The sequence below is a fragment of the Lactuca saligna genome, chromosome 9 (assembly GCF_052625555.1).
Source record: "Lactuca saligna cultivar CGN05327 chromosome 9, ASM5262555v1, whole genome shotgun sequence".
In the NCBI taxonomy this organism is placed as follows: domain Eukaryota; kingdom Viridiplantae; phylum Streptophyta; class Magnoliopsida; order Asterales; family Asteraceae; genus Lactuca; species Lactuca saligna.
In genome coordinates, this window is record NC_136425.1 from 14061810 (window position 1) to 14075482 (window position 13673).

General features: G+C 37.2%; 1 protein-coding gene across 1 annotated transcript; it reads right to left on the minus strand.

Annotated features, from left to right (window-relative positions):
- Nucleotides 1-1207: 1207 nt before the first annotated feature.
- On the minus strand, nt 1208-6732 carry LOC145014865 (6-phosphofructo-2-kinase/fructose-2,6-bisphosphatase-like). The gene is made up of 23 exons (XM_078973304.1): nt 6382-6732; nt 5954-6017; nt 5486-5778; nt 5187-5387; nt 4892-5101; nt 4715-4804; nt 4519-4617; nt 4181-4210; nt 4003-4056; nt 3749-3802; nt 3602-3679; nt 3403-3494; nt 3254-3311; nt 3082-3156; nt 2918-2965; nt 2684-2781; nt 2380-2455; nt 2233-2295; nt 2025-2116; nt 1865-1933; nt 1718-1781; nt 1507-1572; nt 1208-1404 (listed from the first exon to the last, which is right to left on the minus strand). Exons 1-23 carry the CDS (start codon nt 6565-6567, stop codon nt 1327-1329), a joined length of 2238 nt encoding a protein of 745 aa, XP_078829430.1. The 5' UTR covers nt 6568-6732; the 3' UTR covers nt 1208-1326.
- Nucleotides 6733-13673: the final 6941 nt, after the last annotated feature.

Here is a 13673-nt window from a genome sequence, read left to right on the forward strand (position 1 = left end):
AGGGACCATCCGAATTAAAAAAAAAAAAATAAGTTAGGGACCAAACGCATAAATTCCCTGAAACCACAGGGACCATTCGTGTAATTTACTCTTACTTTTGGTTTGTTCATATTTGGGTAACTATTTTTCTTTTGTACACATCTAGGTAACGAATTTGTTGAAAGTGTTCACATGTAACCATTATGACCTACTGTAACCAGAGGTAACCTGCTACAGCAGGTCATAATGGTCATATGTGAACAGTTTCAAAAAGTTTGTTACCTAGATGTATACAAAAAAAAGATAGTTACCTACATGTGAACAAACCGAAAAGTTAATTACCTTAATTAATCTTATTCCCTAATTATTATTATACTAAACTATTCATCAAGTCAAAGTTATATTTAAATCGAAGTTATTTCGTATGCCCTAAAAGACACAATTCTTTTACGCTGACCCAAGCTTTCATGAAAAACTTGACTAGTAGTCAATAAATATTTAATAATTCGTATTTATTAATCATCTTCAAGAGTTCAAATTATTATAATTTGATTTTTATTTTAAAAAGTACTGGGTTTTAGCATTTGTTATTTGGTTGTGGGTATTATCATTGTTAATCATGGTAGAATTAATTGTGAGGTTGAGTTTGATTAATTCGATGTATTGATTATTGAATGAATAATGATATTTTTTTGAATAAAATATGTTACATATTTGTCTCTATAAAACTAAATGATGTCTTTTAATCATTTCAAAAATTAACTATTTATTAATTTTTAGGCGTTGGAAGAAAACAATTATACCGTCTCTATATCTATCATTTAAATTTAAAAGTTAACTTTAAATTAAAAGTATACTATTAATATATAAATAAATAAATAAACCTTTTGTTCAGAAGTTTAGAATGACAAAAATAACCCTACAACCACCGCATCCTAAAGTCATAATTCTTATAGAAGAATCAGCATGAGTCCATGACTAAATTGAATAAAAGCAGGACGCCAGGACCTATTCAACCTTCCCCCAACTTTCATGCTTGTTTTCAGGGAGAAAAAGGTCAAAAACAAAAACATTAATTAGTATCTACCAATGACTGATATCGACCATAACCCATGTCCAAATCCGTTAAATTAACGACAATACGTCTTATCGACATTAGCGATTATGATTATGATTTATAATAAGTCCATAACATCTATAAGATTCTATACAATAAATGGAGCCATGATAAATAAGGAAATCCTCTCGATTAACAAATAATTCTTGAGTATTTAAACATGAATTGTTTCTTAAATTTTTATATTTCTATATTCGTTCAAACATAAAAACAGAATCAAGAATCAAGAATCAATCCATGAGTTTGTATCGTTTCTCTTGTACACCCGTAACTCCCATTTGTATCTCGATTATCGTATGAAGCGGCATCTGTAATTTCAACCATTTAATTCATTATTCATTATTCGTATGCATATAAACTGTTTGTTACGATTTTTTTTCTAAATTTTAAAAATTAAAATTGTTTATTACCTCCATAAGCGGTATTTCTTGCAAAGGGCGATCAGCAAAATAAGCATATAACGCTCTCAAAACCGCCTGAAATAATTGAAACACGCGTTATTATTATTATTATTATTATTATTATTATTATTATTATTATTATTATTATTATTATATTGTTAAAGAAAAAATAAAAATGCAAAGGCGGAAAATGAAGGCTAATTCGGTCATTTGACTTGACCTGGTGAGATACAACCACAACCGGTGCACGTTGTCTTTCTAGCTCGATGATAACCGGCTCCAACCTAAAATAGATCAAGTAAGGTCATAATGGTCTTTTCATATAGTACAAAATACCAAAGTTTCTTTTATTAGTTAGTTGTGTTACCTTTGTATCACATCAAGATAAGACTCTCCACGAGGGTATCGATACCTAAGTTTATCTTTCTTTCGGGACCTTCAACAAATTGAAAAAAAAGACATATAAATTGAAATTTATATAAATTGCTCATATTAGTATATAAAATCATTTTTCGTATAAAACATACTCATATTCCTCGGGCATATTCTTTTTTATTTCTTCATATGTCATACCATCACATACACCAGCATTTATCTCATCAAGTGCACGCCATTGTATCTATAATAAAAAAGAAAATCAATCAATTTTCATAATTAGTAAGTAATCAAAGAATCAAGTTATGAAAAATTGAGCTCTTTCAGAAAAAAAAATTATGAGAAAAGTTTAATGCTAACCTTTGGGAATCCAGCAATTTGATTTGCAGTCAAAATTGTTCGTTGCAATGTGCTTGTCCATATCTAGGTCACATTACATAGTAATTAAAACTTGTATGTTGAGAATTTTTTAATCAAAAGGTGAAATATAATAATTATAATACTTACAGAAGCAGCACGTTCGTTTTTTAGTCGCTTTTCGACAAAGTTAGTAAGTTTTTTTGCATAAAGCTCCCCATTTCCACTGTCAAACAAATTAAAAAATTTACAAAAAGTGTGTCAAAAATAAGGTTCATTTAGAGCTTGAATAGATAAACTAAGTCAATCTATATACGGATGTTTCTTTTTTTGACTTAATGTAGAAAGAATGACTTAATAGAGAAAGTCAGGTAAATGAGGCTTTCCCCAAGGGTGCCATCATTTTCTTAAATATTTATTGAATATTCATTTAACATGAGAAGAAACAAGAAACCTCAAGACAGTGTCGCCTCCGATTCTTGCTCTCACATTATCACGACTTTCTCCATGTCTTGTAAGCAAAATTGGTCTAGGTGTCAAATGTGTATTCACCTGCAAAGACAATATACCAAGTTTATATACTTTATGAATATTTTAAAGATTATCTAAAAATATAATTTGGGTTTATGGATTAAGATGATGTTACAAAAATTAAAGGGAAAAAAATGGCATAGATTTGATTACATACCAAGAAAAACACAATCCGCCCAGGAAGGTATCCGCTGATATTGTTCACCTAAATATATATGTACACAAATAAAATATAAGTAACACATCTAATAATCATATGTATAATTAATTAATTATAAAATATATAAGTATCACATCCACAATAAAAATGAGAAAACTTACTTGTATCTGCCCACCATGACCACTAACCATATCGATCATTTTAATATACGATCCTTCATTAACCGGTTCATAGATCTTGTCACAAGAGATAATTATAGTAAATTACAACAATAAACAATCTATAAAATCACCCAAAAAAAAGAAAAAAAAACTAAAAATAATTTAAAGGTACCTTCTCATAGTTATCAAGTCGTCGTTTGAAGTCCTGATATCCAGCTTCAAAATCCGGTCTGTAAAAATATATACATTTACTCATCATGTAAGCAAAAGTTTTTTATAAAAACTAATGACTTTTAAAAAAAAAAAAAAAAGTAAGCATACTCTTCGGAATAATCGGGACTTTGTTGAATCTTGAGACGTATATTTCTTTCAATTATTTGCCGATCGTTGCAAATTGTTTCCAGAAATATGATCTGTAATATGCATTTAATAGAAATCAAAAAATATATTCTTTCAGCAACCCCTGAGCATATGTAAATCAAATCAGGTACACAGTGGCCCACTGACATCAGCATCTTACCTTGCATTTGCCTTCAGCCATTTTCATAAGCATATTCCTTCGCTCACTAGTGCTATTTGTGGCATCAAATATTCCAACCTAAATAAAATTTGAATTCCTTTTAGCATTTTTCAACGATGAAAAAATATTGAAAATTATAGGACTTACCTGGCCACCTTCTTGCATCCATGCTGTCATGTCATCCATAGCCAGAGCTGCTACCTAGTGGCATGTGATGTATTAAAACTATTTGCAAACAAAGATCCCATAATTAGTCGTTTTTTTTAAAAAGGGTGTTGTTTTTAGACATTTGATTAAATAGTCAGAACACATAATAACCATCTTTAACTTCACTTAAATGATTATCCAATTATTGACTCTAATTTCAATTCTTTAACTCCCAATAATCACTTTGAAATCACCTCATTACGGGCTTCCATGCCTTCAGGATTGTCACCCCGGAAAAAATCTGCAGTCTGCATTAAACGATATGCTATCAATAAAAAAAACATCAAAATAATAAGTAGAATCTCAACACGAAAAGATTCTTGATATGCATATAAAGTTATAAACCACATTTCACAAAAATTAAAACCTTACCTGATTTGTTCCATGCTTCAGCCGTCGATACTGTTACAACAAGAAAAACAATCAGACAATTTTCCACATGCTTTCTAGGGCTATTTTCAACGATGAGGAAGAAAAGGGCATTCACGTCTTTTGCAAAACGTGAGAAATCAAGAGCAAGTCCTAGTCCCGGTCTTTGAGACTGAGTCTGTCAGTCTCAAATTGCCAGAGTCGAGTCTGTCAATCTTAGACTGTCAGTCTCAATCTCAGACTGTCAATGACAGTCCGATGCATGAAAAATACAGTACAACGTGTTCTGTCATGTCATGTATAACAAATGGGGTCTAAAAAAAAGAAAAAAGAAAAATCACCTTGCCAACATTGAAGTGTTTGGTATTATGACCTAACCAACGGAGATACCTAGTAAGTTTAGCAGCAGTAAAAGTTTTGCCACGAGCCGGTAACCCAACCTACCAAATAAAACGAAAAAAAAAAAATTAAAATATTTCCAATTTTAGATTGAAAATGACACATTTGGTGCTATTTTAAAAAATTAAAAACGAATACCAAGACAATGGCAAGATGCATGTCTTCTTTGGGGCCAAGCATTTGATCAGCAATAGCTGCAGCTGCAACTGCCCCAGCAGCAGCTGGCATCTTCACATTCAATTTTCAAATGTTACAAACATAGAAATCTAATCCAATCCAATGGCATTATTGTAATTTGTAAAGAAATATAGAAACCTTAGCTCCTGGATCACGTTTAGTTCCGGTAGTCAAAGTGGCTGCACTGGCTGATCTGACTAACCGAGGGGACCCCACCCCCCTATCCACAAAAATTCCACGGTGACTTTCTTGTCTTTGTGAGGGTGAAATTGTTCCCACTGACTTTGATTCAACCATGCCAGGTGGATGATATAACTTTGGAGGATCCGGTATAGCCACTTCCATTTCCTATTTTTTTAAGCATCTTTCATGAATGTGCAAATAAATAATCATATAGTATAATCTAATTTCTAAAGATGAAACTAATAACAACCTTTATGGTTGCAGGACGATCAACAGAAACACCCGAATCTTTGGTTGATGTTTCAGCATTTGAAAACACACCACCACCACCACGCTTTAAAGACCTTGGAGTCTCAGTCAAATTAGCAGCATACACCACAGAAGTTACAGGAGCAGGAACTAGGTATTGTTCAAGATCAAGATCCAAACTGGCTGAAGACCCATTCTGATTCTGAATCAATAATAATTTCAAGAATTATAAAGATTTCAACCATTTATGGGAAAATCTGAAAAAAAGGTATATTAGTATTAGACTATTGGTAGTAGTACCTCGACACCTTCAGGCAATGAATTTATACTAACATCAGGAATCCCACGAACAGTTGAGGGTTCAAGATTTTCTTGATAAGCTCTCCAACTTGCAGCAAGATCAAATGGTGAAACCCTGTTGGTTTTGATGTTTACCCTATACTCAAGAATCTCATCTGGGGTTAAATTAAAAACAGCTAATCTTGCAACCCCTTGTAATGTACCCCCCATGAATTGCCTGTTTATGCCTTCCTCCTCTATGCATGGGACATTGTCGTCTTTGGGTTTCAATAAGAACTTGAAATCCAAGGTTTCTAAATCAAGAAACACCAAAGATAGTTAATAACTTATCTTCCAACTCCAAAATTGATCAACAGCTTTGTTAAAGATTTAAGGGGTCGATTTCCCCTATTGGGAATCCGGATTATGGAATTACATAGGCCTAAAAGCAGAAAATTACAAAGAAAGATAAACAAAAGAAGGAATTACCATGATTAGGAGGGACAACAAAACTTAATTCCCACATCGAGGTTGATTCGCGTTCCAGTGGAAGCTAGTTCAAGAAAATTATCATAATTAGAAACATGAAGTGGAAGCTGAATATAATAAAAATCGAAACGGGTATTGGAAAGGGGTATAAAGTGGTTTGAATGGAACTTAAATACAAAGAAAATTATCAAGATCAAGGATTTGGATATGCAAAAAAAGGACTATAAATATGTTTCAATGGAAGCAACATATAAGAAAATTACCAAAGAAAAAAAAATGGATATTGAAAGAGGGGAAGCAAATAGGTTTCCATGGAGGCTAAACGCAAACAGAATTATAAGTTGCATTGGAGCAAAATAATCAAACATTACAACTTGATAAACCAAAAGCTTTCTGTAATAAACCTTATAGAAGAAGGGTAAACTTACAGCTTTGGAGGTATCCCAAGAACCAACGAGAGGGACGGAGCCATAGACGTGAGGAACAAGGTCTCCTTTGAGATTGTAGTTCTCCATCTTTAGAGAGACATAGAGTTGACCACCGCCATGGTCATCTTTCTCTTCTCCACTGCCATGAGCGCTACTGTCAAAGTGCCTTGATGAACCAGTTCCCATTGTGAACTTGTGGTTCAGTAAACGTTGGAATATCAATCTTTAAATTAACGATTTTGGAAGAGAACCCAGATGGGTTTTCTTGAAATTAAACAAGAAACACGAGTGATATCAATCATATTTGAATAGATTGAAATTGTGAGATGGAGGTTTCGATAAGAATCAGAAGACTGGTGTGGTGAGCAGTTGTGTTTTGCATTGGAGGCTGAAATTTTTTGCGGTGGGGCCGGCCAGTTCCAGGTGGAACCGCGCGGCGACCGGTCCGAAGCATCAAATTAGCCCTCGTGGCCTCGTCGACGTCATCAAATCATGTTGGCTTGGTAGTGATGTTGAGTTTTTCTTGAATCGAGTAAACCTTTGTTTTGACGGTTTGAGTCCATAGTTTTTATCTTAATACAACGGTTATTTTATGGAGCATTTTTTTTTTAAAATCATGTCTTAAATGCATTTAAACCATTTGTTACTACAAGCCACTAACCTTTTAGATCGGCCGGTGTGGGCGGCGGGCAACCGGCGTTATTGTGACATAGACCCCAAGGTAACGTCGTTACAAGCTTCGAACACTATCTTGCCCCGATGTTATTAGGTGTTATGTTACAATACGGTGATCTGATAAGGAAAGAAAACAAGATTATCTTTTGAATGTTGGCTCCATACCACCCTTTGTGCGTAATGGTAGAAAACAATAAGTTTTTGGTTTGGTCAATTTAGCCCCTCAAATTTCACATTCTTATGAGTTAAACCCCTAGCCAAATATGTCTTACAAAAGTGATTTCCAAAAAAAAATCATTTGCACCATGGACTTGTATAAACTATTTTATCATCATCATCATCATCATCATCATCATCATCATCATCATCATTATTATTATTATTATTATTATTAAAATAGCATGTTTTATGAAACATCTCAAAATACGGTCCAAAAGTTTCGTTTTAAATCATAAATAGAAACCATAAGTATCATTCATCATATATAAAATCATACATTGTGTATCTCATACATGTTATAAACAACTGCCAATATGTCAAATCATATGTCAAAACTTCAGAGTAAATTATCTTAGGCTAAAAGTTATGGTGTGTGTCATGCAGTCATCCCGAAATCTTCCCTTTACTAGCGGAGGTACCTAAAACCAAAATTAAAAACTGTAAGCACGTAGCTTAGTGAGTCTCCCCAAACTACCACATATCATACACATAATCACATAATAGCATACATTAGGCCTTGCCCACTACATCGGGTCTCACTCGTTATCGGACGAATCTGACATCGGGCCCTGCCCGGCATCAGACCGAAGTTCACATCGGACCAAAGTCTGGTATACATATAACATATCAACAAGCATATAACATAAACATATAAACATTCATCGGGCTTGCCCCAACATCGGGTCGAAGCCCGGGACATATAACACATAACATATAAGCTAAACCTTCCTTGGGTTTGCCCCAACATTGGACCGAAGCCCGGAACATATGAACATACACATACAAAGACATCAAGCATACAAACATTCCTCGGGCTTTCCCCGGCATCAGACCGAAGTCCAAAAACATATAATCTACATCGGGCTAACCCCGACATCGGACCTAAGTCTGGCATACGCTAACATACATAAACGGGCCGACATTTGTAACGCCCGGGTTTTCAGGGCTAAGCATTTTTGTCAATGTAATAGTCTAGGTCAACTATTGTAACTCTTTTTGAAGTAATAAATATGAAATATTTGAGTATTATGTGTGTTTATGTGTTTATTATTTAATTATAAATGTATAATTAATAAAGAATAAAAATGAGCGTCAAAATTAAAGTGTGAGATAATCCCGATATCTCTACATAAAGTTGTAGAATATGTCTCAAGGTTTCCGTGCATATAAAGAATGCCGAAATCCGAGCTATAACGAAGAAGTTATGGCCCGCCGAAGTTTTACGACAAAACCGGCACGATACCGGGAGACGTAAATAGTGAATTTACGATAGAAGACTTTTTAGCCTTAGCAATCTAAACAAAAGTCGTAGAATATGTTAAACTAAGAACATCGATAAAAAGAACGCCCAAATCTGACTTCGTATGAAGAAGTTATGATTTTTCTAAGATTCGGCTTAGCAGTGCACGGCCTGAAACTCGAATTTTAGTTCGAGCGGTTTTTGGCTTACGCAACGTAAATGAGAGTTGAAGATCTCATTAATAGGAAATCAACGGTAAAAAGACAGACAAAAACAGAGTCCGTATGCAGAAGTTATTAATTTTACGCAGACGTTTAACAGTATAATCTCCTTGTACTGTTAAATTTAAGATCGGTCGAGAATTAGCTGACGGTGTCAAAATGAAAGTTGTAGATCTTATTATTACCTACGCGTGGATATAAAGAACGTCAAAAACGGAGGTCGTATGTGAAAGTTACGGATTTTAGAAGTCGGAAGTGTGCTGTGCGAAAATGGGTGATGTGGCACAATCTTGGCCATTGCTTTCTCTCCAAGGCTTGCCACCAGATGGTAACATGTGGCACCAAGTTCAGCCACATTTCACCCTATAAATACCACCTCTCCCACCCTCATTTTCTTCACACCTTTCCCATTCTTTCTTCTCTTTACTCTCTCTCTCTCTCTAGAACCTCTCTCTAGCCCCGAAATCCCCCGAAAAGCCTAGGGAACCTTCCTAGCACGAGGCGGAAGCCCCGGAGTGCTCGAAGGCTCTGAGAAGAAGAGCTTTTCGGCTCGGGAACGCTGCTCCAAGCAAAGCCCGGTTTTCTATAAAACCCGTTGTAAGTGAGCTACGCCTACGCTATTTTTAATATAACTTTTATTTAATTATAGTAACGTTATTAGGAACTTATAATAAATACTTGGGCTATTATTATGGGTTATATAAGTATTTTTTTGACGCTTATATAATAATAATAATAATAGCTAGACTATTAATTAGTCTCGACGAACAATAAACTAAACTCTAGTGGTAATAATACTAGGTTTCATCGAAGAAAAATTCTTTTTAAGAAGCGAAGCGCTGTCTGAGTTCGGAATCACCACCTTTTCCGGTGAGTGCATAGTTACCTTCAACTTACACATAGATATGAAGTATTTTATATAAATTACGTGCTATGTGTGCATATTATCTGAATACTTGCTATCTATGCTAGATGAACGTTGTTATACATGTTTTCAATGATTTAAACTGTATATGTATTTTATATCTACGAAAATGTTGGGGTAAAACATGGGTAGATGTAATAGGTGATGTGTGATAAAATGATGAGAGGCCTCGATGTTGTTGTTGTTGATCCAGTCATCTAGCGGAGTATAGATGACGACCACGGACTCTTCTAGACAGTCCAGTGGAACACTAGCAGGTTCGCAACCTGTAGGTGTTGTGAACGATGTGTTCACCGGTGTACTCCATCCCCCACATGGTTGCCTATTAGGACATTTATTGCTGAGGAATCCCCTTAGCAGTAGTGTCCGTCCCGATGATGATCCTTAGGCTAGGTCCCTTATGATAGGTGTTTAGGGACGTAAAGTGAGGATAACAGGAACGGGTAATCGGGTTATTGTTGATTGATGAAATTAATAAACTTATTGTGGGTTGAAAACCCTATGTGCTCACCAGGCTCCCAAGCCTGACCCACTCAGTTTTATGCATTACAGGTAGTGGCGCATGAGCATAGGTGTGATGTTTTGGACGAAGGATTACGGATATAGGCCTGTAGATATGAAATAATGTAGTAAGGCTTATATTGTACTGTTTATACTTTTGATCTGTACGAACATGACATCCCGAGTCTTTTAATGAAATACATTTCTATGGAAATGCTTTTGATAAATCTTTATCATATTATTGTTTTGGGACAAATTCCGCAACCCTTTTATTAAAAGATAACTCTGATTTTGAAATAAAGTATAAACAAAACCGGTCTTTTCTGGTCGTGATTTTGGGGATGTCACAGTTGGTATCAGAGCATTAGTTTAAGCGAACTAGGAATTTGTAGGATTTCTAGACTTAAAGTTAGAATGCTAAGCGATGATTGTGAGGTGTGAGCACTAGCTTATTTTAGGAATTGTGCCTAAAATGCTTTTATGTGCTAAATGTTTTATGCATGATATGTTGTTATTTTGTTCGGGATCTATGGTCTGTTGCCGACCGGATCTGGAACCTTATGTGTTTAGGATTCTAAACGTACGACTACGATATTAGAACTAGCATGTAAACATGTCGGAGTGATAAGGACGATTTAAAACGTCTCTCCTAAATGAAGATCTAAATCCACCTTATTCGGTATATAGATCAAGATGGTAAGGACCCGTAGCGGAAACGTAAACGCAAATGGGAACGGACACCAACCCCCCGTGATCGAGCAAATACCAGTTGTGGAAGCCGCTGCCGGACCAATAACGATGGCCGGAGTGCAAGCGATGATCCAGGCAATGTTGGATCGTCAAATGGAGGAAACCAGGCGTTTGCTCCAGCAAAATCGAGAGGAAGCGACTATTCAGCTCAAACAGCCCGAGTTGAACGAAGGGCAGACTGAAGAAGGAAACTACAGTGGGACTATTGGTCAAGCCAACCCACCGATAGTTAGGCAAAACCACCAGGATGGAGGAAATGATGGACGTGGATGCAAATACAAGGATTTCATGGCATCCAAGCCACCGAGTCTATCCGGAAGCCCGACGCCGGTGGAAGTCATGAACTGGATCTCTGAGATGGAGACAATGTTTGAGAGTTGCGAGTGTAGCAATAGGCAGAAGACTGCTCTTGCAGTTCCTCTATTGAAATCTGGAGTACTAAGCTGGTGGAAGCTACTAGCTGATTCAATGCCCAAAGGTGAAGCAAGCAAGATGTCGTGGGAGGATTTTCTGGTACAGTTAAAGATGCAATACTGCTCTGAGCAGGATCTTCTGGAGATCAACAACGAATTCCAGAGTCTGAAGAAGGGGAGGATGAGCGTTACTGAATACGCTGCAAGCTTTACTGAGAAAATGAAGCTTGTTCCTCACCTCGTCCCAACTGAACTCTCCAAGGTTAACAAATTTGCCCTCGGATTACCAGCGGACTTCGGTCCAATGGTCAAGCAAACTACCACTCTAAAAGCTGCCATCTGGGCTGCTAAGAATGTGGAGACCCAGATACGAGAAAAGGGTCTGGAGAGAGCGAAAGTGGGAGAGAAACGGAAATTTGACGGATCCTCGAGGTCCGGTAAGAAAGGTAGATTCTCGAAGTCTAGTTCGAGAGGAGGAGGATCAGAAGCAAAGTGGTGTGACAAGTGCAAGAAGAAGCACTCTGGGAAGTGTGATGGAGGGGTCACTTGTTACAAATGCGGAAAGCCTGGGCACTATGCCAACGAATGCACCCTCAACCAGAAGGCCTGTTATGGGTGTTATGAAGAAGGGCACATTTTGAAGGACTGCCCGAAGAAGAAGGAGGCAGGAAGACCCAACATACCACCAAAGCCGAAGGCGAGAGCCTTCCAGATGACGCTCGAGGCTGCAAAGGAGGTAGCAGACGTCGCTTCAGGTACCTTTCTTGTAAATGGTTTGCCTGCAAATATACTGTTTGATTCCGGAGCCAACTACTCCTTTGTGTCGCATAAATTTAGTGCGAAATTAGCATTACCTGTAGAAAAACTTGATAACGCCCTAATTGTAGAAGTTGCCAGTGGCAAATTCGTACCTGTTAGTAATCGTATTAGGAACATCGTCATTGACCTAAACGGAAACGAATTCCAGGAGGAACTATTACCCATAGAGTTAAACGGTTTCGACATCGTTTTGGGTATGGATTGGCTTAGCGCCAACGATGTCGAGATATTATGCCGAAAGAAGATAGTTAGGATAAACCCACCCGGAAAGGAATCATTTATGGTGTACGGGGACAAACGCAGAGTGAGTTGTGGAATCATATCCTTGATGAAAGCTAGGAAATGTTTGTCCAAGGGATGTGCATCGTACTTGGCATTCGTAATCGATGCTAAGAAAGAAAAGAAAGAGGTGCAGAATATACCGGTTGTGTGCGATTATCCGAAAGTCTTTCCCGAAGATCTTCCTGGATTACCACCTGATAGGCAAGTAGAATTTCGTATAGACTTATTACCAGGAACAACACCGATAGCAAAGGCACCTTACCGATTAGCACCGACGGAGATGAAGGAGCTCATGATGCAACTTCAGGAGCTGTTGGATAGCGGTTTCATTCGACCTAGTTCATCACCCTGGGGAGCTCCGGTGTTATTCGTGAAGAAGAAGGACGGAAGCATGAGGATGTGCATAGACTACCGAGAGTTGAATAAGGCAACGGTGAAGAACAAGTATCCATTACCGAGGATTGATGATCTATTCGATCAGCTGCAAGGTTCGAGCTACTTCTCAAAGATCGATCTTAGGTCAGGATATCATCAGCTGAAAGTGAGAGAGCAAGATATTGAGAAGACTGCATTCAGAACAAGATATGGACACTACGAGTTCTTGGTTATGTCATTCGGACTAACCAATGCTCCCGCAGCATTCATGGATTTGATGAACAGGGTTTGTAAACCATTCCTCGATAAATCCGTGATAGTGTTCCTCGACGACATTCTCATATACTCGAAAATCCAGGAGGAGCACGACAAGCATCTACGAGAAGTGTTGGAGGTGTTAAAGAAGGAGAAGCTTTTTGCAAAGTTCTCCAAATGCGACTTTTGGATACGGGAAGTCCAATTCTTGGGTCATGTTGTTAACCAAGAGGGAATAATGGTTGATCCCGCCAAGATCGAAGCTGTAATGAAGTGGGAACGTCCGAAGAATCCCACGGAGATTCGAAGCGTTCTAGGATTAGCCGGATATTACCGACGATTTATCCAAGGCTTTTCTTCGATAGCTGCTCCATTAACAGCTTTGACCCATAAAGGAGCTACGTATACATGGAGTGAGAAACACGATGAGGCGTTCGAGAAGCTAAAGAAGAAGTTATGTGAAGCGCCGATACTTTCTCTACCCGATGGAGTCGAAGATTTCGCAGTTTATAGTGATGCATTTGGAGTCGGGTTAGGTTGTGTTCTGACCCAAAGAGAAAAGGTGATAGCATACGCATCTCGACAATTGAAAGAGCACGAAAATAACTACCCCACTC

Excerpts from the sequence above, each read along its gene's own strand:
- LOC145014865 (XM_078973304.1), bottom strand. The coding sequence starts at position 6,567 with ATGGGAACTGGTTCATCAAGGCACTTTGACAGTAGCGCTCATGGCAGT. Across the intron at positions 3,803-4,002 it reads GCATGGAAGCCCGTAATGAG|GTAGCAGCTCTGGCTATGGA; the intron begins GTGATTTCAAAG and ends ACATGCCACTAG. Across the intron at positions 1,782-1,864 it reads TATCTTGATGTGATACAAAG|GTTGGAGCCGGTTATCATCG; the intron begins GTAACACAACTA and ends GATCTATTTTAG.